General features: G+C 34.8%; 2 protein-coding genes across 12 annotated transcripts in view; one reads left to right on the top strand and one right to left on the bottom strand.

Annotated features, from left to right (window-relative positions):
- The window catches only part of LOC109829087 (leucine--tRNA ligase, chloroplastic/mitochondrial), a 15,458-nt gene extending 1,139 nt beyond the window's left edge, over positions 1-14,319 (bottom strand). Inside the window, exons 1-22 of one of the 6 annotated variants that reach the window (XM_020396169.1) lie at positions 14,025-14,319; positions 13,872-13,954; positions 12,897-13,039; positions 12,768-12,824; positions 12,066-12,185; positions 11,840-11,944; positions 11,660-11,752; positions 11,460-11,590; positions 11,287-11,353; positions 10,980-11,134; positions 8,737-8,987; positions 8,620-8,630; positions 8,346-8,540; positions 7,345-7,424; positions 5,940-6,002; positions 5,767-5,848; positions 4,464-4,541; positions 4,289-4,390; positions 4,028-4,200; positions 3,768-3,945; positions 2,770-2,847; positions 1,046-1,177 (exon numbers count right to left, since the gene is read on the bottom strand). In XM_020396169.1, the coding sequence (XP_020251758.1) occupies positions 1,046-1,177; positions 2,770-2,847; positions 3,768-3,945; positions 4,028-4,200; positions 4,289-4,390; positions 4,464-4,541; positions 5,767-5,848; positions 5,940-6,002; positions 7,345-7,424; positions 8,346-8,540; positions 8,620-8,630; positions 8,737-8,987; positions 10,980-11,134; positions 11,287-11,353; positions 11,460-11,590; positions 11,660-11,749 (1,866 nt within the window). In that variant the 5' untranslated portion in view covers positions 11,750-11,752; positions 11,840-11,944; positions 12,066-12,185; ... (2 more) ...; positions 13,872-13,954; positions 14,025-14,319. The other 5 variants (XM_020396170.1, XM_020396171.1, XM_020396172.1 and 2 more) reach the window with 5 other exon arrangements.
- Positions 17,566-22,185, top strand: LOC109829089. Of its 6 annotated transcripts, none has more exons than XR_002243963.1 (5): positions 17,566-18,607; positions 18,710-18,822; positions 18,904-18,992; positions 20,408-20,477; positions 21,531-22,185. XR_002243963.1 is itself a non-coding variant. In XM_020396176.1 (5 exons), the coding sequence occupies exons 1-5, from the start codon at positions 17,918-17,920 to the stop codon at positions 22,126-22,128; spliced, it is 606 nt and encodes a 201-aa protein (XP_020251765.1). In that variant the 5' UTR covers positions 17,566-17,917; the 3' UTR covers positions 22,129-22,158. The 6 variants fall into 6 exon arrangements, 3 of the variants coding, with proteins under 3 accessions (XP_020251765.1, XP_020251764.1, XP_020251766.1); XR_002243964.1 differs by having other exon boundaries at positions 17,566-18,329; XM_020396176.1 differs by lacking the exon at positions 20,408-20,477 and having other exon boundaries at positions 17,566-18,111; positions 18,904-18,982; positions 21,531-21,714; positions 22,093-22,158.

A 26,697-nucleotide genomic window follows, 5' to 3' on the forward strand; every position in this document is an offset into this window, starting at 1 on the left:
CCCCCCCCCCCCACCCCACACACACACACAAACAAAAAAGAAACAAAACAAAAATCTCATAAGCTGTTTCATATTAGTACCTCCAACCAAGAGAGTAGCAATCGGAGGGATTAATTTAAAACTTATGAGAATTGGGAGGCCTAATAGCAATTTCAGTGATTGGAGGGACTAACTTTAAAACATGTTAAAATTTGGGGACCTGATAGCAATTTCAATTATTTGAGGGACTACTTTCAAAATCTTAAAGATTTAAGAGATTAATACCAAAAAAACACACAGAACACCCAATGGGTCATGGCTTCATTGTTGTGCTAAGTTATTGTGCTAAGTCAATCAACTGACACATCCAACAAAACACCCCATTGAAGAATCTGCAAATGAAATTATTAAGCCCATGAAACTGTAGCAGAGATAGAAGGCAAGTTCCTATAAAGTAGATTAATCATAGTTTTGTCCCGTTGTTTAAAAATAGGAAAAATGGTCCTTAAATCAAATTATAGATATTGTCATTACAACTTACATTTGGCTGTCACCTATTGACGGCAAACCATGATTTGAGCTTTCACAAAACTCACTCTTGTGCCATGTTTCTTTTTCTTTTCAAGTATGTGTGTGTTCTGATATAAAATGCACGCTGCTAGTTCTTCACTGACAAAACTACAATCTTCCTTGCGATGAAGTATTATTCATAGGTGAACATCAATAATATTATTACTACCTACTTTATCCCATAGTTACCTTCGATGAAGTATTATTCATAGGTGAACATCAATAATATTATTACTACCTACTTTATCCCATAGTTACCTTCTGTTCACATTGTGAATGAAGGAATCCAGAGAATGGAGTTAATTTAAATAACATCAGATAAACTAATAATGAAAACTAAGTAGCAAGACTGCAGTTAAACAAAATCTCCAACCCTTTATTAAAAACTAATAAACAAATGACTGATAAAAAGTTCAAATATTAGGAGACCCAGACAAAAGGACCACATCAAAAGAAATAAATTCTCCCTATAAAAAGAATGATAACAAAAACATACCTCTGGAAAGTTTTCATATGCCAATGAACTCGAATGTCCCAGTCGAAACCAAAGCTCCTCTGCCATGTGAGGAGCATAAGGGGAGAGTAGCAATACAAATTCCTCCATGATTGATTTTGGATGCTTCTTCCACTAAAACTCATGAGAAATTAATGTACAAATTAGGTACCAAATTTTATTGTTACCTCAATGTAACACAATATTTGCATGTAAAACAATTTTGGTCTCCCCTTTATTCCTTTGATCAATAAAATAAAGAAGGATTTTGCAACTTAAAAAAAGAAGTGATGAGCATGAAAGAAGTATTACTGTTACTATATGACATAAGAACAGCAGAAAAGCCTGAAATGTAGGGGAATAAATGGGAAGATTACAAGTGTCTTCAGATACATTTGATACTACAATAAAAGATGAACTTGCTTCCTATAATTCAAAAGAGCAAAACTTAATAAACCTATAGAAAAGCGATCTTCTGGTGATTGAAGAGAAGGGGAGGGAGTTTATTCTTGAAGTTAGAAAATGATAATTGGATAAAAAAAAGATAATAAAATGAGCTCAGAATTTCGTGAACATAATGCTCTTAGTCACAGATGCTTCAAATGAAAACATAATGGATATCTATGTACAATAGTAAAAGTATAAAGATAAACTTCTCATTAGTTGAAGTTTAAAAAATAATAAACATGTCATTTAATCCATTCAGATAAAGTTAAGATTAGTTATAAACACGAATGAGATAATAGAGTGAATCGATAAAAGAATCAAAACTAAATAAGTACCCCTCAATCCTTATCCTATCCTTTCAAATCTAGTTAATGAAATTAAACAACTCATAACAAATTAAAAAAAAAAGATAGGAAAAAAAATGTTTGTTTAAAAGTCGGGTTATTCCTCTACTATAGTAACAAAACTTTCTAAAATCTCCTTCAACTAGAGTTTCCTCTTCTCAAATGACGATTGTTATTTACGCCTCATTTGGTATGCGGGAATGAGTGGGAATAAAATGACAATTCCCACTTATCATTCCTTCATACCAAATATGACCTCATTTTGGAAGCTAGAATGCTCATTCCCACTTCCCCTCTCATTCCCACTTAAGCGAATCAATAATATACAAAACTCTAAAATGTCCATTTCCACTTTATTCTCTTAATTGCACTCAAACGTGAGAATGGAAATGAACATTCCATTTCCATATTAATTACATTACATTCCTTTCTTCATTCCATTCTAACTTCATTCGATTCCAACATACCAAATGAGGCATTAGGGTTAAGATGATCGGAACCATAACCCTAAATCACAATCACCATTTGAGAAGAGAAAATTCAAAGAGATTTTGGGGAAAGTATTGTTGTTGTAATTACAGGAAAAAACACTGCGACTTTTAAACAAATCTCTTTCTTTTATTTTCCTTTTTTTGTTTTTTCTAAATTTAATGTCAATATCTGATCTGTTTAATTTTATTAATTAGATGGGAAGGGATACGATAAGTAAGTATTCAGGTGATGTTTATTTAGTTACAATTTTTTTAATCTATTCACACTATTATCTACTTTTGTGTTTCTAACCAATCTTAAATCATCTGAATGGATTTAACATGCATATTTATTATTTTTATAACTTTAACGATGTTGTAATATAATAGGAACCACATGCAGCAAACTGCTTCCAATCAAGATCAGTCTTAACGCCAAAAAAAGACAAAAAAACACAAAACAAACCTTGTATGCTGCGTTAATAAACTCCATCATTGCTGAAATTCCTGTATTGAACCTTGTTTCCTGAATTTCTTCTGTCACCTGCAGTAGATGAATGAGTTGAAGAGATCCCATGCGCAATTGCACTCCATACAAGGTAAAATAAGTAATGAATCAGCTTTGAATCAAGCTCATAAGTCAGGAGTACGATGCATCAGTAGCTAGCTATTATGCTGGTAGAAATCCAGGCAAAAAAATGACTGTCATGAATTAAGTATGTTTTCCTATTCCTCTTTTGCCCTTTAATCTGAGTGCTATGCTGGTTAATGTGGTAGGTTTGATTTGTACCAAATTTCCCATTAGCCGTAGGAAGTTGATTAGACTAAATCCAATTCAAGGAATCACTCAAGGAACAACATCTGAACCAAAACATGATTCCTATGGTGAGATCATGAACATTTAAACTGGGCACAGGTTTCACGAACTCAATCATTTTCCCCTCATGATTTACAATTCAACTGAACATTCAGAACATTTTAAACATGAATTACCCTTATAGTGACTCTTTATTTTCCAAATCTATAGTTGTGTCGACATGTCTAGTCATCTTGAGGTTGTGATATCAGAAATAATAGTAAATTAATATCAATGATCTAACAATTTCATAAAATACCCACCTATAATCTCCATGGATCTGAGACCATCTTAACATTATTCCCTCAATCTATGTTGTTTTGACATAATGTCCTCACCTGTGTGTAAGCTACAGATAACTTCAATGGATCCATTTGTTTTGTATATTTATGCTAATTTGGACATAATTCTTTGGCTGTAGGACACAAAACTATTGAACTACCTGTCAGCACTTATATACTAAAATCAGCATTAACAAATATTTTATGCTTCAGTCGCTCTTCATCATATATCAACTTGAAAATGTCTAGAAATAACCAAACTCTAGCATTCCAATACTAGACAAATTCTGAACATATTAAAGTTCAAAAGTTGGGATGGATAATTACCTTCTCTATGCATCTATGGAGAGCACGGAGCTGTTCAAAAGTAGGCTCATCATTGGTGACAACTGTTCCATCTCTATATGATCCATCTGGTAAAGGAGAACCAACAATTAGTCTCCAAGTCCTGCTTAGAAACCTGTGTACTCCCTCAATTCCTCCCGTACTCCATGTTTTTGAATCTCTAAAACAGGACATGTTTCAAAGAAATTTTAAAAAAAAATTGTGAAGAACTTGGAGTAGAAAGCGGGATACAATAATAATACCTTAATGGACCCATAAACATTTCATACAAACGAAGAGAATCTGCGCCATATTCAGAAACAACATCATCAGGATTGATGACATTCCCTCTACTTTTACTCATTTTGTAGGCTCGAGCAGTCAAACGAATGCTTGGATTATCTTTCAGCACATGAAACTCACCAACTTTTGTAACCTACAGTAGCACATACATACAGTTTATAAGAGACCTCACAAGTATCTTTCATATGCATTAGCTTGAAAAGGAGCAGTTTAAAACGCACATTTTCAACAGGTATCTTTTCTTGACGATACTCGCCAGGATCGCTTACAGAGTCTGCAGAAATTAGTCTACCTTCTTGGTCTCTGCAAGCTGTGTACTCCATCTGTTATCAGAAACATTAGAGATTTATGATGATAAGTTATAATAATATGATTCAGCGAAGCAATGTTACTAACCTCTCCCAATATTAAACCTTGATTTATAAGACACTGGAAAGGCTCCTTGCTAGAAACAACACCTATATCATAGAGTACCTGAGAATTTAGGGTTTTTAGAGATACAGACAAAGGATAAAACAGCAAAGATCAAAGACATATGTGGAAATATAAATCTGTAAAAGCATATAGTAGTGACTCAATATCTAGCCAAAACATGTTAAATTTATTCATCCAAAACACTATGGGAACATCACAAATAACAATACATTTCCAGCTGAAGAGTTTAAAGTTTAAAAATAAATAAATAAGAAATCCACTCTGAGACATTAGCAGGGGCTAAATTATTGACAGTTTGCCAAGAACTTCACCCAAACCTCTTGTTCAAGTACACTGATTCATACAAAGGAAAAGGATAATCAACAATACATCTCAGGGTTCTCAATGTTAAATTATAGTCTAAAACCTCAGTAGGAAAAGTTTGTTTTGGTTTGTCATGATAAGGATATTACAAGGAAAATAATATGCATATTCATAGGTGGGAATGGAAGCACATGGGAAGAAAGGTGGGTGGGAAATTATGAAAATAAATTTTTATAGGAATGAATGGAAAGGCCTCACGATTCTCTCATGGGAGAGTCTACAAAAGATTTAAGGGTATATAGGTTCAATATGTTTAGCAGTACGATTTGAGAAACTTAACTTTTCTTTTCTAGTGTTTCAGATAAAATAGTATGTAAAGCCCAATCTAATAGATTTAATAAATTTTAGTTGACTAATTTGTCCCAAAAATAGCTCCGGTATAATAGTGCCAACAAAAGGTAATGCAAAAGAAATGCAGCCACCCATATGACATTGAAATGTCAGCCAACATGTAATACTAGGCTGCGAATTAACTTCTGCTACAGTGTCATCCAAGGTTGCTATAATGTTTTACTGGGTCTTGCTCAATCTCTATTCTGCATTTTGTGCCTCTTTAAAATCTTTTCGGAATAGAATAATTTTTCAAAGCTTTTCGAAGAGCATGAGTATAACAATAATTAGTCAAATTAGAAAAACTAAGCTTGATCTTTGATTGATTTCATAAATGGCTGATGAACCACCTATATATAACTGGCTTTAACAATAAATATGAAAAAACCCTACGCATAGTTATGCACAATCTAATTTGAATAGTTGGGACAACAATCTAATGTATGAAAATGCTTTTGTGGGTAACTGCAACACTTTTCAAACATATGTGTTTTCATAATATGATCATGAAAAAGAAGATCATGCTCATATCAACCAAGTAATGGAATAAAAAGTGTAGACTGAGGGGAACCTTGTGCCAAAACCTTGCATAAAGCAAATGCAAGACGGAATGTTCTGCTCCACCAATATAAATGTCCACAGGACCCCAATATCTGATTATATATAGCCAATCAAACAGATGCTCAGCCACATCATAATTAACGCCTATGTACGGCATACAGGACAAAAGGAGAAGCTGCATACCGTTCTTTAGCCTTGCTTACTAATTCAGTGCCATTTTTAGGGTCCATAAATCTCAAATAGTACCTGCATGGAACATTCAATGAAGAAAATTTATCTTCTTTGTAAGCGAAATAACTTGCCATATTTGGAGATATCTATCCATCATAGGGTGATAAAAAAAATTCCTCAACCTAAGAAAGGCTGAAGATACAGAAAATAGTATCCAAATCTGAGTCAGGCATCAATTCAGCTCTAATGGTTGTAGATTAAACTGGTCAGTTGGAGGCTACGAGCAAAGTTGCTCACTATGTGATACACTGAAAATTTTCAGTATTACCAACATTCATAAGGTTCATACTACTGATATAAAGTAGGGACGCTTCTTCATGAACTACCAGTGTTTGACACAAGTAGGACACAGATACTTCCGTGGGAATACCATAGGCACCAAATTGGACACACCTAATCTTTCTTACTTAAAAGTTTGATCTTTTAGGTTCAAGACACAAGAAGACACTTTTTCTTGTTAGGTCCATGAGATTTAATTTGTTTACATAGTAAACCAGTGATTCAATCACAATAAGTCATTTTAACCCTTCTCAATGTAAATTAGTGCTGTTAGCATTGACTTTTTTATTTCAGGGTACCTCTCTCTTACTGTTATAAAGTTATGACACAGTCTAACTATTGATCTATGATATTCGAAAAGTTTTTCAGATGTCATTTTTTAATTGTATATCATATGTATATAATATATATAAAACATATATTAAACGTATACAATAATCGAGTCCCGCAACCTACCGACTACAAGCTTGTGTTCCGGTATTTATGTGTGTGTTCATACCTACATCTCCAACTATATGCATGTCTGGTGCAACTTAGTAGCTAATATGTAACCTACTCAAATTTTTAGGTGCACTATTCCATAAGTGACTAAGGATCATTAACTTGGTTATAGCTCCCTCTGTAAGATTGAGATGACAAGTGCAGAACTAAATGAGGGAAACAAACAGACTTTATTATTATAAACTGGACATCATTACAAATTTTTTAAGTGTTTTTTCAGTACGAAGCATTTCCTTTCTAAAAACCAATCACTGTTTAGCTTTCACCAAAGATAGTATCGAACTCACAACAACATGATTTGAACTATACGATGATAGTCTACCTGATCTGATAGTCTACCTGATCCAACACATTTTAAATTTGTTATGCGTTACAAAAATATTGCGTATATCAGAGATATTCAAAACTCATAGGCAAAGTTTCTTAAAGAACTTTCAAGGTAAATACTTATCAACGTATTTCCCAGGTGTCCTAGGTCAGAAAAGTTCAGAATCAAATTTCAAAGAAATTGATGCGCAAATATAGCAAGAGTTGTGGCGTAAATACATTGTTTTAGCGGGGTAATGGATAATATTACCAACAAGATCCAGCCCATTGTGGCATAGTACTTGTTTCTCTTCTTGCTGGTTTTCCAGTCACAGGATCGATTGTTCTTACCTGAAAAATTATATGCATCTATTGTAAGGTTTGGAGCGAATGATTTGGGATAAAATGTCGAGTAGTAATAAGATTAAGAAAACCAAATGAGCATTATATATTTATATGTTATGGAGGGTACTGGTCAAGTATATTTCAGAGATCATTGTTGTATAAATATTACTTAACAATCTATCATTATTCAAGTTTTTTCAGCTAAGTGGATGTAGTTATAACTCAGCAGTATGACCATGTAAAGCAACAATGTGAAACAAGACTATGTCAACAAGCAGTGAGGGGGTGTTATCATAGAATTCAGCTTTACCACATTTAAGATAATTGAACGGCCACGAAATCTCATTCATCTAATTGTTATATCCGCAACTCTAAACATTCCACAGATATAGCTTTGCACATGTGTTTTTTCATCACAATCAAATGTTTTTTTTTCAAAATTAAAATGTTGCTTCCATGATTTTTAGCTAGATGCTTAGATGGAATCAAGTCATGATATTGTAGAATATTTACAGATTTCACCAAACACAAAGATAGTAACAAGATTAACAAAATGGACAAACAGAAAAGAGATAAGCATGAGATTTCTGTGGTTTAACTTGAACAAGCACATCCATAGCCAATGGTAAAGGTAAATAAATAATAAATAATTAAATAAATGTGGATTGAAGGTTATGCCTCAAGACTTAATCCTAGATCCTAGTATAAAGGCTCCCAACAAAAAAAAAGTCCCCTTATGACAACACACTTGCCCAGTAACCACATTAGCATAGAAAATTTATCTCATAAGCTTCTTCCGTACTCAATACGATAAAACAGAATAGGATTAAATAGTTCAAAACAAGTACGACGGACAATGTCATAAGTATGCGAAAAAATAATACTATATATGAATATTTGATGTGTAATAATGCTTGCTATACATACCCAGGACACTGCTTTGGCCAAAGGGGGTTCTCCTGTTCCAGTAGGAGAGAAATCATCCAATTCAGGCAGAGAAAGGGGTAGCTCACTTTCAGGGAGAGGCACAGTTTCACCAGTTTCATCTAAGTAAATTACTGGAAAGGGTTCTCCCCAGTAGCGTTGTCTAGCAAAAAGCCAATCTCTCAACTTGTAGTTCACCTGATTAAGGTTCACATTTTAAATTAAACAAAGCACAGATGGTAAAGGGTGAGCAGAAAAAATGGAAAAATAACAATACCATTTTCTTTCCTTGGCCAGTACTATCAAGCTAATCTATGACTTTGGAGCAAGGTTTTAAATATCGGTTATCGGGAATTTATCGGACGACCAAAATTCTTATCGGATAGCGGAATTCCTTGGCCAGTACTATCAAGCCAATCTATGACTTTAGAGGCAGCTTCTTTACAAGACAATCCATTGATATCCAATCCAGTCAGTGAACTAGATGAATTTATCACGGTACCATCGCCTAAAAATGGCTCACCTTCGTCATAATTTTCATCAAATGGCTTCACGACTCTCATAATCGGGATGTCATATTTTAGGGCAAACTCGTGGTCACGAGAATCATGTGCAGGTACAGACATAATTGCTCCAGTTCCATAACTGAAAAGTATTAAGAAAAACCTGAGATATTTGCAATAATAAGAAATCACTTATAAGCAATTGCTGACACATCATACTACTACAACCCAAGTCCCAGGCATTAGGCCTGTCAGGATGAAGCTCATTAATTTGGCCAAGAATATTATATTCTTCATGTTATTCATCACTTGATATGCATTTGAATTGAAACATACATTACAGTCTGAAGATGCAAAGGAAACATGCAACTTAGGGTAGCGTTACCCTGACTGTGCAGGAGCTACAAGGCTTCTACTTTCTAGGACTCAGTGTTAAGCTAAGGGCATTAGGAAGCGGTTTAGAAGAAGCTTATGAAAACAACGTCAAATTAGAGTTATTTGATTTATTACAATTTTAAATGATGGTAATTATTAAGCTCATGTTGAGATTATAGGTACACACTATTGAGTTTGTACAGTAAATGAATGATTTTTGGCCTGTTGACCCTTTGGCTTTTCCAGCAATATGCACATATCTAAGTAATTGACGCTCTCTCAGGCCATAATTAAAACGTAATTTCTGTTTACCTCAATAAAAAAGAATATAGCTAATAATGCATCAAGTTAGCATTATTCATTATGACATTAATGATGCAAGAAACCAGTGCCAATTATACACTAATGGATGATTCATAACTTCAACAGAAATTTCCATGTGCCTTTATTCTTTATATATATATATATATATATATATATAAGAAGTACTAGTTTTAATAATGCAATCAAGTTAGCCAATTATTCATTATGACATAATGATGCAAGAAGACCAGTGCCAATTATACACTAAATGGATGATTCATAACTTCAACAAGAATTTTCCATGCGCCTTTTATCTTATACATATATATATATATAAATATAATATATATATATATATATATATATATATATTATATATTTATATATAATAATATATATATTATATATATATATATAATTTGATGGCAGAAACCCAGTTGGCCGAATATATACACTAATGGATGATTCATTAACTTCAACAGAAATTTTTCATAGCACCTTTATTCAAAGAAACACGTGCCAATTATACACTAATGGAATGATTCACTAAACTTCAGCAGAAATTTCATGCCCTTTATATTATATTATATATTATTATATATAAATATTATATATTATATATATTATAAGAGAGAGAGAGAGAGAGAGAGGAGAACTTGTGTCAACTTAATATATATATTATATAATATATATATATATATATATATATTATATATATATAGAGAGAGAGGATGAGAGAGGAAAACTTGTGTCCACTTAAGCTGGCACGTCATGTTTTCTAGTCATTGATGATCACTTGATTGAGCTACATTGTGGATGATCGCTTCGTTGAAACCTTGATCTACAATATTCTAAAACCCAACAGCACCAAATTTGGTGTGAATTCGTCAATGGTTTGACGGCCTTACTCGTCGAGCATGTAAAAGTTTCTATTCAATTCGAAACCGTTAAAAATTGATAGCGAGTGGAGTAAAGGGTCGCAAAGCGGCATGACGGGTTCACCCCAAATTTGGTGTATGTGGGTTTTAGAATATGTAGATCAAGTTCAACCGGAGCGGATCATCCACAATGTAGCTCAATCAAGTGATCATCAATGACTAAGAAACTTAGTGATACCGTCACTAAGTTGACATATAGTTTTCCTGCTTCTCTCTCTCTCTCGTCTCTCTCGTCTTCTCTCTCTCTCTCTCTATATATATATGATATATATATATATATATATATAATATATATATATATATATATATATATATATAAGTTCTTTGCAGGTTAATGAAAGCAGTATCCGCCATAAATCCCAAGGATCATCAGCACCATGGAAGAGTAATCTTCTGCTAAATAAAGATATCTAAATATGAAGTATTTAATTACCATTGAAACTACCACAACAAGAGAATTATATATGATCAGTCAAATGTAAATTTCTAGAAACTATATAGAGTAATTCCAAATAAACCTTCCTAAAACATAATCTGCTACCCATATTGGAATGACCTCTCCAGTAGCTGGATTCTTAGCATAGGAACCACTAAATACTCCAGTTTTTTCTTTTTGAAGATCAGTTCTCTCAAGCTCACTTTTTCTTGCTGCAACTTCTCTATATTCCTCTACCTGCATTCATTATAATCTAGTTTATAATCTGACCAACGTTAAACGGCGCCGAGGCAAAATACAACAGAATCCAATAAACATACTTCCTTCTGTTGGCCATCGGATACAATTGATGACAGCAAGTAATGCTCAGGAGCCACAAATAAACATACTTCCTTCTGTTGGCCATCGGATACAATTGATGACAGCAAGTAATGCTCAGGAGCCACAACAAGATATCTGAAGAAAAGAGCAAGAAAATAATGTCGATGAACATACAATGTGATTGAAAAGTAAAGAACTATTTAATCCTCTAAAAAATGAAGAAAATTTGCATTTTATATACGTTGCACCAAAGATAGTGTCTGGTCTGGTTGTGTAAACAGAGAGCTTTACGCCTTCTTCATGTCCGAGCAAATCAACTACAGCAAACTCAAGTTCAGCACCTTCAGACCGGCCAATCCAGTTTCGTTGCATTTCTTTAATACTTTCTGGCCAGTCAAGACCGTCCAAACCTTCAGACCGGCCAATCCAGTTTCGTTGCATTTCTTTAATACTTTCTGGCCAGTCAAGACCGTCCAAATCTCCAAGAAGACGATCAGCATAAGCGGTTATCTTTAACATCCACTGACGCATTGGCTGCTTCAACAAAGACGATTATAATTGTTTAAATGCATAATCTATGAAAAAGAAAAAAAAATCATGGAACCATTAAACTATACGTGCCTTTCTTATAACAGGATGACCCCCGCGTTCGCTAACACCATTCACTACCTCCTCATTAGCCAAAACAGTACTAAGAGCAGGGCACCAATTAACAGGCACTTCAGCCTGATTATTAGAATTAAGAACAACCAACCTATTATAATTTAGATGTAATAGTGAAGAAGAGTAATCATAGCTTACAAAACATGCATAAAGATAATTAAACATTCTATTGGTAAATACTCACCTGGTATGCAAGTCCTTTCTTCAGTAGCTGAAGAAATATCCACTGTGTCCACTTATAATAGTGTGGTTCAGTGGTCGATATTTCACGATCCCAATCATACGAGAAGCCTAGTGATTTAAGCTGAAAAGAAAAGTAGTTATCAAGCATATAGAGTATTATAAATATGCTGAAGATAATCAATAAGCAAATACTGAGGCTAACATAGCATGACAATAGAGACAGCAGCTCAACAAAAGAAACGAGTGCCAACAGGAGTCTTTGTGAGACCAAAAAAATTCAACATGGCTGTATTGCTAAAGAACCACTTAAAAGAAGACAAATGAATATATTAGCATGGTTTCAGTCTTGTTGTTATCTAATAATTACTGTAACAGCATTGCCAATTCGCATTGCAGAAAGTTCAGATGTCATGACTAAATTATCCAGTGATAAGGCTTTTGCACATAATCTTTTGTCAATACTTCTCAGTTGCATTGTCCAAATGCCAAAAATAGAAATGGATATATGAAATATTTTGTTTGAAAATGTTTGAAATTTTTAAAAGGTGTTGAGGATCTCTTGAGAGGCAATTGCATTCTTATATAAGAAGGATACATAATCATAAGAATCTCAAGTTTATTTCCATCATTTGAATAATAATGTATATGTGACCATAGAAATATCCTTCACGCGATCAAGAATCACAAATGAGCTTTGAAATACCTGAGATCGGAACCGTCCAATATTTCGAGCTGTTGTAACCTTTGGATGAGTCCCTGTCTGCACGCAAGGTGTTACGCAACAAGGGGAAAAGCTAACAGCATAAATGTGTTGTAAAAGTAGTAAAGAAACCTCGATAGCATATTGTTAGCAGGAGACCAAATGCATCCCATCCCATTGGATGCAAAACATTGAAGCCCCTCATTCGTTTAAATCTTGATAGAATGTCGGTGGCGGTATATCCAAGAGGATGGCCTACATGCAATCCAGCTCCACTGCATAATTCATATGATACAGCCTTTCTTAGGCAAAGATTGTCAATACAATGAATGCAACAGGCCCTAGTCACCTAAATCAAATTTCTTTAACAATTCCAATTCTCAACAACTGGCTTATATAGAAGAAAACATAAGGTTAGTACCTTTTAATTAAGAAATCTGTCATTTCTTTTTATATAAAGAAATAAAAGTCTGTCATTTCTCACAATTCTAGCTACCAAAATACCAAATTCAAAAATTCTTTCACGAAGATCAAGATTCTGGTCAAATTGAAGCTCATTTTTTAGTTCGAATATGATACAGATCTAAATAAATGCTTAAATCAAATGCACGATAATTCCTTTTTTTTTCGTTATGCTCAAATGGGTACACATTTCCTAAATGAGAATTATGAAAGGCAATTCTCAACCAAGAGACCTTTCTATTCCCTCAATTTTGAATCACTTACATCCTTACAAAATTTCACGTTTGCCCAAATGGGTGCTCATTTTTACAGAATACCAAATCCAAATAACCTAAATCAACTCAATACTCATACTTTCCTAAATCTACTTAACAAAGTCCAGCCAACGAATCAATTTCTGATCAAATGGGTACTCTTTTTTGAACTAAAACTAGTGCTCAAATTACCCAAACTCGACGTTGTCCACAAATTTAAGTTTCTATCAAATCGGTACTCATTTTTCGAGCAAAGAAATACTCATGCTTTCCTATTTAATAAAGCTCCTACGTCTAACAATTCAAGTCACCAAGCTCAAATTTTGATCAAATGGGTAATACTCATTCTTCGAACTAAAACTAGTACTCCAAAATTCCAAAGAGATTATACCTTGGATAAGGGAACATATCAAGAATGTAGCACTTGGGCTTGGAGGTGTCCACATCCTCCGGTGTCCGAAACGTCTTGTTCACCTCCCAGTGCTGCTGCCACTTGGGCTCTATCTCATCGAACGGATAAGCTCTCCTCTGCTGCTGCTTTCACCTCCCAGTGCTGCTGCCACTTGGGCTCTATCTCATCGAACGGATAAGCTCTCCTCTGCTGCTGCTTCTTGTCACCGGCGGAGCACCGGACTCGAGCGGGAAGTCTCCTTGAAGGGTGGAGAAGGGGACGGCGGTGACCGGAACCGAAAGGGAGAAGGAGGTGGGTACCCGTTAGGGTGTGCATCGCTGGCGGAGAACCGAACGGAGGGGGGAGGAGTAGAGGGAAAAAGGGGGCGAGTGGATAGGAATTGAAATGGATATATTTCGATTTTGGATTTGGGGATTTGTTTTCCTTAAAATTTTATGGTTTTTTTTATTGGTTTTTATATAGAGTGGCCACGAGAGAGATAGAGAGAAATGAACAAGGAGAGGGTTGTATTGGGATCCTCTCCTCATTCTTTCTTTCTATTAGTTCTTGTGCACATGCAATGCACGTGGTTAATAATTAAAATTAATTTTTTGTTTATTTTTTTACTATAAAATAAGTCAGATTCATTTTAAGTTAAAATCTATAAACATGGATTGTTACATTTGTCATAAATTTATTTAAACATTTTAAAAAAAAAGTATGAAATTGATGATTAATTTTAAAAATCTCTTGGGACCGGGAATGAACAACTAATAAGTTTTTACTGGAATATAGGGGAACATAGTACATTCTTAAAAATTATTAATCTTTACTTAGTTTGTTTATAATGATGAGATCTCATTATTAACTAACTACAAGGCTTAGTACATTATTTTTTGTTGGACGTTCAAGGCAGGCAGAGGACCCATGTGAGTCCTCATCATAATGAATCTTATACAATTTAAGTACAAAGAAAAAAGGAGAGTTGATCAATGGTGTAGTTGGTGAGGGAAAATTCCAACAATTTAATTTGGTATGTGAATATATAATAAACGGATATGGGGAATGATGGTTTTGGAAACAGTGGGTGCGTGTGTGTTATTAATATGGTTATTGTTTGTGTGGTTTTCTTCGTTCATTTTTAAGATATATGTGGTACGGTGTGTGTGTGTGTAGCATTGCTACTCTCTTTTGGTTTTGGGGAAGAGTTTGGGTGTTAAAAAAATTAAATTATCTAATCCGGTTGAAGTAGGATTATATAAGTTAAACTCATACATGAAATTTATTTTAACCAACACCCATGTGTAACTATTATAATTGGCATTGAGATCTAAGATATCAGTGAGATTCTCTTTGTTTTTAAACAAATAGTATCTATTTAAATAATAATAGTATAATTAAACTTTGTGATCTGGAAAAAAAGATCAAACATACAATATAAGTAATTGCTTTAAAATAATCTAATCTAATCTAATATGAAAAAAATAGATGAAAATGGTGTGAAAATTGTTGTAATTTCATAATTCATAATTTTTAAACAATTTAATCTAATCTAATAAGAAGAAAAAAACAAAGGCACATATCTGTTGAAGGAGATGAAAGTGCTATGAAAATTGTTGCAATTTCTGACCTGAAGAAAAAGATCAAACATACAATATAATTACTTACTTTTAAATAATCTAATCTAATAAGAAGAAAATAGATGAAAGAGTTGTGAAAATTATTGATATTTCTTGATATGGAAAAAGATTAAATATACAATATAATTAATTGCTTTAAAATAAACTAATCTAATCTAATAAGAAGAAAATAACTAAGGCAAATACATATATAAGGAGATGAAAGTGCTATGAAAATTATTGTAGTTTCTTGGCTTATAAACATTAATATGTGATATTGCATGTGAGAGGATAACAATTGTAAATAGAGTTCTATTTAAATAATAATAGTATAATTAAACTTTAAAACTAAATATGCAGTACCATGAACTACTTGAATTTTAGTTGGTGAGAGATCGCCATGTTGTGTCCTCATATCGCAGCCATTTGTTTTAATTTTCCTTTTTTATAATTTTCAGAACGTTTTTGTCTCTTTAATTTGTTTGGTGGATTTTGCAAATACCCGTCAACATTATGTACATTTGTAGGTCTGCGTTATTCCGAGGTTCGACCTCTGGGGCGGACATTATTTGTCTCACTAATTCGTTTGGTTTTTGCATATACGTCATTCATCTTGTATACATTTGTAAATTTGGCATTTAATAATTTCATTTAGGTTTACGTTTTAATTTAAACTATATTCTTATCTTCATACTATGTATATCCAATGAGAATTTATCAATTTATCAAACTATATTCTTATCTTCATACTATGTATATACAATAAGAATTCCTTAATTTATCAACTTACTCTTACTTAATGGATTAATTTGAATTTCAATGGTATTTTTGTCTATCAAAAGATTTTTCCGAACTCGTGCTTTTAAAGAGAGTAAGATTTCTCTCCTCTCTTATAAAGTGCCCATGGACACTCTATAGAAAAACTGTTTTTTTATTTCCTAAAAGAACCTTTAAAATAATTTTATTTTACATAAACCACCTTGAAACTATGATTATTTTACAAAAATCACATTTTTTTTTAAATTTATATATAAACCACCTTTAAAGTGGGGTTTTTTCTAATTAACCATCTCCTAGTCAAAGTTTTTACTAAAAATCTAAAAAATATCATTAAAACACACGCTCAATGCATGTGATTAAGGCTTTGTTTGGGTACCATGATTAAAAGACATCATGGTTATCAAACGCATGGTGTTTTATTTTTAGCAAAAATACCATGAAAATAAGTAAATCAACATGGTACCCAAACGGAGCCTAATGATAAGGTATAGTTTGGATGCAAGCCATGTACATTGTGTTTTTAATATTATTTTTAGGTTTTTTTTAAATGAAGATTTTGCTAGGAGTTGGTTGATTCAAATAAAAATCCACGTTAAAATTAGTTTTAAAGTACATTCTAAGGCTATTTCTTGTTGCTTGTTGCTTGTTGCTGGGCACTTGTTTCTTGTGAGGCCATTTGATTAACATATTTTATTACATTTTACATCCTTATTATCTAATTATTTTAATAAATAAATCTGTTAATAATAACAGTTTAGCTTAGTTTGCACATAAATGAATAAAAACATAAATAAATATTATTAAATGTAAAAAAAACCCTCAAATTCTCTCTTCTCTATTTTTCAGAATTTTAGAAGCCCACAGATCATAAGCCCATGAAGCCCAAAGCCTAATGGTAATGAATTATGGAAAAATCAAGAAAACAAGCCGAAGAGGCCCATGAAGCATGAAGCCCAAGATAAGCCCAGAGAAAATAAAACCAAAAAATCAAGAAAAAAAGCCCAAATACACAACGTTGCTGCAATCCATAACATGTGGATTTTTAATTATTTATGCTAAAAATGAGGTATGGGCTTTGGATGTTAATCTATATCTATATCTATACTACTTATAAAAGAGAAAACCATTGTCAAAACTTTTGCATGACCATTTTGCCCCTATCAACTTACATAATTATAAATTTATCCTATATTTCTGTTCTGTTCATTCAATACTGAAAATTATTAAGATTTTTAATTGTTATTAATGATTTAATTTAATTAATTAAAAAGCAATGGCCGATCCTATTTCATCTGCCTCTTCCTCTTCCTCTCTCTCTTTTATCGTACTCAGCTCCGTCGCTCCCCTCTGCCTCTTCATCTCCGATTCTTTCGTTTCTCAATATCAGCTCCCTCATCTCTCTAAGTTCATTCACCCATCTGCCTCTTCATCTCCCTCAATTAATCGTTCTAACATTTGCTGCGCCACCCCCTGCCTTTTCATCTCTGATTCCCTAGCAAGATCCCTCATTTAATCGTTCCCTCCTATGACGCTCCACCTCCCCGGCCCCTTCGCAGTTTTAATAACTCCTAATCAGATTTGATTCGCCTCTTTCTCTCACTAAAACCCTATTTCTCTCTCTCCCCAGCTCTTGAAGAAGCGGTGGAAATGAAAATGGGGGGCCCACTTGGGGCGATCATAGAGAGATATCCAAGCAGCGATGGAGACGCGCAAATGGGGGTTGGGATTATAAGGCACAATCGAAAGTGTAGGGATTTGGTTTATCTTGTTATTTTCGTAGCTTTTTTGTTGGCCATGATTGTGAATTCGAGCTTTGGGCTCAATCAAGGCAACCCATTAAGGTAATCTCTTGCAATCACTTTGTTTTGGAATTTATTGGGATCTATATATAAAAAAGTATATATTCTAAATCATCTATTAGTGCAAATTTAGAGACTAATGGACATTCAATATCAGTATGCATCCCCTGGTAATTTCACATTTGAAGAAAATAGAAAGAGCACTCAGCTTCCCCTAGAGAATCATCCTGAGAGGAGTCCAATCACATATACTGCACCGAGTGAGAGTCGAGCCCTGGAATATCCTTGTAGCAAACGGGTCTTTTAAAAAAAATAATTGTTTTTTTAAAAAAACTGGCCATTTGTAATTTTGGAGCTTTTATTTTTGTTGGAAATGTAGTTATAGGGAAATTTTGTATCCATGCATTTTCATTTTGAACCGTGCTTAAAGTTGTAATCTTGAAGATTGAAGACCTTGAAACAGTGAATTTTATCGAGTTGTGGAGGTATATTTTCATTTACGTTTATGAGCCTCACAATCTTGTTGATGATCGCGTTTGTAAGTTCAGTTTGTCTTCTGCTAATTGTTGGAAGAACTTTTTCCGTCAATTGTTTGTGGCTCTTTTTTGTAATTGGCAAAAGGTACATTTTTTAAGTCCAGGAAGTCCACGAATTCTGCGGCGACGGAATCGGCAGCCATTTGTGGTGGCGATGGAAGAAGTACTTATTCACTCGTAATCACTCTACAATCGTTGCCTTTGCAATTGGCAAAAGGTACCTTTTTTAAGTGAAAGATTGGATTTTTTATTATTTTGAAGTGATTTTAGTGGAGTTTTTGGTTTGGATTGTTTTTAGGTACGTTGCGGGGAATGAGTTGCATATCGTTTGAGCGCATACTGATAGCCATTGCCTTAAAGTGGAGCCATCGCCCAAGGTGATAACTGGTTCGTTTTTTAAATGTTTGAAAGGAAAATGTTATGATTTAATTGCTAGGAAAAATAAGGCAGAAAGAAAGATGGCTAGGTTTGGCGGTGTCTTTATTATGAGAAATTAAGATAAAAGTAGATTGTTATAAAAAAAGAGAGAAATAAAATCAGAATTTAGATGTACTTTTCTTATTGTAATGGAAAAATAAAGAAATGTAAGTGTATGGAAAATGAAGATGAACTACATACTTGAGGATACATAGATGAACTTTAGGGTGTGTTTACATCCAAAAACTTGCTTGGACCCAAAAAACAATTAATTACGCGTACTTAGAATCTAATAAAGAATATACTCTCCAGTGGATAAGGATTGCGAACGCTCGATGTCTGTAATAGTTCCTACATGAATAGTAACTATGTGTTTTGGGAAACATCAATAGAATTGACAAAATCTTTAAATCAGTATTGCTTGGACCTCTGGTTGAACATAGAACATAAAGTACAATTTTAATTAATCTGAAGGTTGAATGAGTTAAAATTCTACTTTGAGAACTTCAGATGAAATTGAAGGTCCAAGCATTAGGTAGTTCCAGCTCGAACAGTCATGTACCACGGTGCAACAATAATAGTCTTTTCTTGAGAACTGGTATAATTTTACTTTTATGTTCTTATTTTGGATCTTCATTTTATACTTTATTTATGTTCTATGCGGGCAGAACACCTAATGCAATGTCGATCTGATGTTCGTCAAGGTGTACTTTTTCACATCGTGACCCATTTACAGAATATTACTTCAAAGTAGCAACCAAAATATTGATAGCAAGCACTTTATTCTATTGAATATAGAGTTTTATTCCATTTTTATCTTAGATTCTGTATTTGATTGTCCCAACTTACACTTCATGAGATTTCCTTGTATGGTGATGCTTACCCTTTCTATACGCATTCATCTGTGAGGCTAGCTGTTAATTGTGCCCAAAATATTGCCAAAGCATCAAGCCCAGAACTAGGTCCTCCCTTCTGTGAGGCTAGCTGTTAATTGTGCCCAAAATATTGCCAAAGCATCAAGCCCAGAACTAGGTCCTCCCTCTCTCGCAAATACATGCTCACACACCCCAAAATATTGCCAAAGCATCAAGCCCAGAACTAGGTCCTCCCTCTCTCGCAAATACATGCTCACACACTCACACCTGCACATACACGCACATGCAAGCAAATGAATTTACAGATAAAGCACATGCAGACTTTGGCTTGCTGCATGCATACATGTGGCATATATCTAATCTTCCTGCTTAAAGTATCTATTAACTATGCTTTTCAAATTCTGGATACATGCGTCTGTATGCTGATTCATTCTCTCTTTCATGTTACTGATTCTTGGCATGATTTTTATTTTCACAATTCATACTCACACCATTATTTTTTTTATGCAGGGTTTGCAGATCTCTCTGCTGATTTAGTGTAGGCAGCAGTGGCTCATTGCCAGTTGATTCTTGTATCAAAGTAAGTTTTTCGTCCATCATGCTTAGTCTCGTCCATACACTTTTAGCTTAAAAAAACTGATATAACTCCTTTTTTGCTTTTGGATGTTCAGTAGGTTTGTTCAGTGAACATGAAAACATGTTCTAATGGGCAGAGATTGTGAAATTGTGATCAATCCGCGATGACAATTACATAGCATATAGCCACCCAAAATTATTATATGTTTTAACATCAATTGGCTAACTCCTCATATATTCAATTACTTAGAAAAGAACATTACATGCTAGAAGATATTGGAAGTAGATTTGATGAAAAACAATGTTATTTAAGTGTTTTCCAAAAAGAAATAAGCATCATTTCCATGCAGATGTGATCAAAGACATTTGGAGCCTCTTCCATACCCTTGCAGAAGTACACAAGAAACAGTGATTGATCTTGAATTCATTGCATTTTGTTTCTTGACCTCATCCTACTGACTGCGTAGGATCCATTAGTCCCACATTGATTGAATTGGGTCTTGATTTAGAGATTTGAACTTTTAAGGCTCGAATTCTTCTAGATATTGGCCTATTGTTTTTTATTGATTACCTTGTATAGTAAAAAACTTTTATCACAATTTGTTAGTATGGTTGGTGAAAGCTTCAATAAAGTTTTATTGGGATATTGGAAAATTTTAACAAATTTTTTACATTGATTTTGGTGCCTTTGGCGAGTATACACTTTTGGTTCTGCTTTTTATTATTATTGTTATAAACCATTCATGAATAGGAAAGCAAACATATTAGCTATGTAGCATGGACACGGATCCGACACGGCCATCCGACACGCCGACACGAGGCAAATCCTAAAAAATACATAGGATACGTGTGTTCGACACATGTGTCCGACACGGACACGACACGACACGTCTTCATGTTATGCGTGTCCGTGCTTCATAGCATATTAGTAATCTGAGCTTTGATATCTAGGATATAGCTCATGGTTAATGGAAATGAACTCCATCAAGTGATTATCAAATCAGTAATTTTATTGCTCGCTCGCTTGGATTTGACTCGCCTACTCGCTCGCTCGCAGGTTCATACAGAAGGTGAAACAAGACTTGGATGGAGATGGAGTTAAAGAACAATTGCAAATCCTCTGCAACATTTATGCTTTCTCCCTGCTTCACAAGCATCTAGGGGATTTTCTCTCAACGAGTTGCATCAACCCCAAGCAAGCTGCCCTAGCCAATGAGCAACTCCGTGCTTTATATTCTCATGTCCGGTTTGCTACTTACCGCAATATTTTTACATTTACTCAATTCAATAATTGTCTGGTTGGTTTAATGGTGAACCAGTCGCAGGAGTGATATGTTGGAACCAAAATGGTATCTTCAAGTTGTTTGGTAAATTTGAAATGTAAATTTCATTTTAAAATAATACTAATTTTAATTGTACCGCAACTTCTGACAACTTTCACACTCTTACTCCTGCATTTCAATCATGAGCCCATCTCACATCTTCTTAGAAGATACTTTAGTCTTGCCGTAGTACCAAAATAGTATAACAGCTGTACTACAATTAAATGAGTTTATATTTGAGCTAAAATGTTGAATCTTTTGGATTTCCGATGCTATCCTTTACCGTGTTTCCTCAAGTTTTATTTGGCCTGGGTATCCTGTGTTAGACCCTAGAGGGGGGTGATTAGGGTCTTATGCTAATCTAATCCGATTAAATGCTAATTAAAAACTAATTAATACGTTATCCTAGCAAGTTTAAAATACAACAAGATATGTGAGCTAGGATAAACAATATGAACAAGGGATATATCCTAGCAATGAGATATACTATGAGTTATATGCAAGGATATGAAACTAAGGGTGATATAAACATAAATAAGATAAACAAGATAGTGGATAATATGAACTAAGAGTAAATGACAATGGCGATATAAGATATGAGTATGAATATAAATGAACGCCAAAGCACACTCAAACACACTATATGATCACGGAGTTCGGACCTTTCGTCCTACGTCTCCGCTCCCCACTCCCGGGGAGAAATCCACTAACACAATCCGGTTTGGAAGCCGGAACTTCTTCTACACACTCGGTTTTCTAGCTAACCGAAAACTCTACAACTCACACTCTTGCAATCACACTCTACACCCACTAAGTGTTGGACCTAGCCGTGTCTCATGCTCAAACACCAATGATGATCTCCACTTGCTCTTGTGAAATTTCCTCCACAAATCAAAACACTCAAATGCTTAAAAGCTCTTAAACACACTTAAACAAAACAATAAAACCTTAAACCCTTGTTTAACACTTTGTTTAAAAACCACTTCTTTGAGAGTAAATGAAGAGAGATCAGCAAAGGGGTATTTATACCCTCTAAAGATCTCAGCAAAGACACCCAAAACAAAAGACAGAAAAGCCCCCAGAAATCTGCTCAGGAAATAGCCGTTAGGAGCCAACGGCTCTTTTGTCGGTTGACCGGAAATCTCGTCGGTCGACCGATGGATAGCATTCGGTCGACCGATGGCAAATCCGGTCGACCGCGAGCAGGTCTGAAAACAAGGAAAGGTCGGTCGACCGATTTGAGCTCTCGGTCGACCGGACCGGTCGACCGATGACTCTCTGGAAAAATACTGACGAATGGTCAATTGACCGGTCGACCGTACCGGTCGACCGAAAACTGACATTTCCAGAAAAATTGGTTTTAGAGCTGATTTTAAAACACTGTTTAAAAATATCAAATAAATTCAGAAAAATGTAAAACTTTGGGGAATGATTGTAGACATGATAATACACATGCTACAAAAACTGGTTTTCTAAAAAGACTTCCCAAATGAGAAATATCATCATTTTGCAAAATAGTCCAAAACATGAAAACCTGAAAATTGATATTTTGATATTTTGACTTAAACAACATTTTGAAACCTTATGAAATGATTTTATAGACTTGATAAAAGATATAACATGTTGTTATGAAGTCTATAATCTAGAAATATAATATTTTCATAAATTTGCATATTCTATGCAATATATTCAAAACACGAAATATGATTTCATTAAATATAAGCTTGTTAAAAGGGAAATCATATATAGGCATATAAACATGAAACAAAATAGTATTTTCCAATTCTATTCATTTGTTTCATAGTAAAACTTGAAAACTATCAAACCAAAACATATATGTATATATATAACTATATATATACAAAATCCAAAACGTGTATGTGTGTATATGATTGAGCTTAAAGTACTAACACACATAATATAAATTCCTAAACTAAATTACCCAAGCAATGATCTTGATCTTCAATAAGCTTGACTTGGTAATCTCGCGGATGAAGCTTGAACTTGGATCTTGAACTTTGAATAGCAAGGCTTCACCGACATTCCGCCAACCTCCTTTGGATATGATCGTTGAAGCTCTATTCCATCCATCCTCCAACTACGTTGTTTGTCTACAATAAATACGAAAACACAAATACTAGACAAACAACATTAGTGGTAAATTGTTTGTTAAACATCATCAAAACAAGAAGGCCAACAATCTCCCCCTTTTTGATGATGACAAACAATTTACAAAAAGGAATATATGCATAAAGGAAATGAACATATAATTTATAATTCACATGCATGTAAACTCAAGAAGGAATATACTCACAATATTTCTCCCCCTTTGACAACATCAAAAAGGGGACAAAAGAATTAAGAGAGCGAAAGCTCCCCCTACAAATAAGCATGGGTGAGTATGAAGCAAGTATAGGGATTGCTCCCCCTATCAAAATGCCATATAGAAAATATGCAATAAATAAAGATTATGGCAAACATGTGAGCAAGCATAAAAGAAAAGATATGCTAAACACCACTCACAAGCAAACAAGATACAATGAGGACACATAATGATATGACATTATAAAGATAGTGTCTCATTATAAAAAATCATGAGTAAGAATAGATTTATAAAATCAAAAGAAGAGGAACATGAGAATCATGCAAAAAGTTTTCAAATGAAAACAAATCAACCAAAAGAATTCATAAATCAAAATTTATATCCAAAACCGATGTTTGATCAATGAAATGAATTTTCTTTGTGGGATTTGATCAAAATGAATATAGGTTTTGCCTGGTTGGCAGATTCCTAACAGACCGGTCTATCCACTTCGTCTCAATGAGAAGCACGTTAGCATCCATTTGGCGGCCAAAAAAAGGGGGTTTGCATCAAAGATCTGGGTGGTGGCTCATATATTTTTCAATTCTTCCATTTAATTGATATGAATCGAGTGCTCGATAATGGCCCATGGACCTTTAACAATCATCTCCTCTTACTCAAACATCTTCAAGAGGATGAAAATCCTTCCAGCATTGAGTTAGTGCACATGAACTTATGGGTGCAGATTTATGATGTCCCTGTGGGGTTCCGATCAGAACGTGTTCTAGTTCAGATTGGCAACTTTGTTGGCTCCTTTCTCTCCTCCGACCCAAAGAATTTCTCTGGAGGTTGGAAGAATTTTCTTCGTGTAAGGATTCGCATGGATGTCCGGATTCCATTGAAAAGAAGGATGAAACTTAAGAAACCAGGCGGCGATTGGATCTGGGTCAATTTCAAGTATGAACGCGTCCCAACGTTCTGTTTTATCTGCGGAATAGTTGGCCATTCCGACTCAAATTGTGAGCGTCTCTATGAAGCTGGTGGTATGGAGGTTGAACGTCCATATGGAGCATTTCTTCGTGCTCCTCTTCGGAACACACCGGGTTTAGCCGGCGAGAAATGGCTTCGGGGATCTTCGTCGGAGAATTCAGCTGCTAATTTTGGAAAGGTTACAATCAATGGTCCAAATGAGGAAACTCCCTCAAGATTGGCCGAAAATCAAGCACTGCCATTAAAAGGAAAGAGCGTGATTTTGGCATCCAATTCTACCAATCAAATCCGTAACGTTGTGAATCCATCTCCACTAAATATGCAAGTCAATCCTCTATTTAAGGAAATTCTGGCTGTTGACTTTGATGAGAGTGTCTCAACTAATGGGCTGGGCCTCACTGTAGTGGATCAAAAAAGACGCAGATTGGAGGCCAATACTGATGAGAACTTGATTGATCCGGTTGCTGAAGTTGATCCAATGAACGAGGACCCAAAAAACTTGGCTATGGTGGGCACTGCCTCGCAGGCCCACCGATCATCATGAGTATCCTAAGTTGGAACTGTCGTGGGCTGGGCAACCCACGAGCAGTTCAGGTCTTAGTTGACCTTGTCAACACGAATAAGCCTGACTTTATTTTTCTCATTGAGACTCTTTCTTGCAATCAAAAAATGATATCTATAAAAAATAAGTTAAATTATGATTGTTGCATTAGTGTTGATTGTATCGGTCGAAGTGGCGGTCTCGCTTTACTTTGGAAATATCATTATATGGGCTCGTTAATTAGTATGTCTCGCTTCCACATCGATATTGAGGTTAGCATTGCAGGCTATCCAAAGTGGCGCCTCACGGGCTACTATGGCAATCCGGATCGTAATCGACGCCGTGAAAGTTGGGACCAACTCCGACTTCTTGCTACATCATCCCATCTTCCATGGGTTTGTATTGGAGACTTTAATGATCTCCTTTATCAACATGAAAAGATGGGCCTTCACAAACACCCATCTTGGCTTCTCAATGGCTTCAAAGAGGCGATTGACGACTACAACTTATGTGATCTGGGTTTAGTGGGTCATCAATTCACGTGGTTTAAGAGTAAAGGCACGCCCAATTGGGTTGAAGAACGATTGGATCGGGCTTTCGCATCTCCCTCTTGGACTGACATTTTTCCTAGTGCTTACGTTCATAACTTGGGCCATTTTCATCTGATCATGCACCTATCTTCTTGAAACCTACTGTCCCTAGCTCGAGGCATGCCCATCGAAGGTTTAGATTTGAGAATATGTGGCTACGTGAATCAGATTGCAGGGAGGTTGTCAGAGTCAGTTGGTCTAAATCAGCAGGGTATCCTTTGTTAGATCGAATTAGTTCTTGCGGCGGTGATCTTCTTAGATGGGGGGGGGCTCTGGCCATCGCCAGCTAAATTTTAAAATCCGCCTAAATAGAGCTATCATGTGTCGTTTGCAAAGTAGGATGGATGATGTTAGTTTGCGTGAGTTCCAGAGGGCGCAATCTAATTACTTCAAAGCCTTGCATCAGAAAGAGATCTATTGGAAACAGAGATCCAGGAAAATTTGGTTAAAAGATGGAGATTCTAATACTAAATACTTTC

The sequence above is a fragment of the Asparagus officinalis genome, chromosome 1, assembly GCF_001876935.1.
Source record: "Asparagus officinalis chromosome 1, Aspof.V1, whole genome shotgun sequence".
Taxonomy (NCBI): Eukaryota; Viridiplantae; Streptophyta; class Magnoliopsida; order Asparagales; family Asparagaceae; genus Asparagus; species Asparagus officinalis.

What these genes read in the sequence shown, in the direction of transcription:
- LOC109829089 (XM_020396175.1), top strand. Translation starts at nt 17,918, where the DNA reads ATGAAAATGGGGGGCCCACTTGGGGCGATCATAGAGAGATATCCAAGC. An exon ending in GCCTTTGCAATTGGCAAAAG is followed by an intron (nt 18,823 to 18,903) that starts GTACCTTTTTTA and finishes GATTGTTTTTAG; the next exon opens with GTACGTTGCGGGGAATGAGT. An exon ending in AAGTGGAGCCATCGCCCAAG is followed by an intron (nt 18,983 to 21,530) that starts GTGATAACTGGT and finishes GCTCGCTCGCAG; the next exon opens with GTTCATACAGAAGGTGAAAC.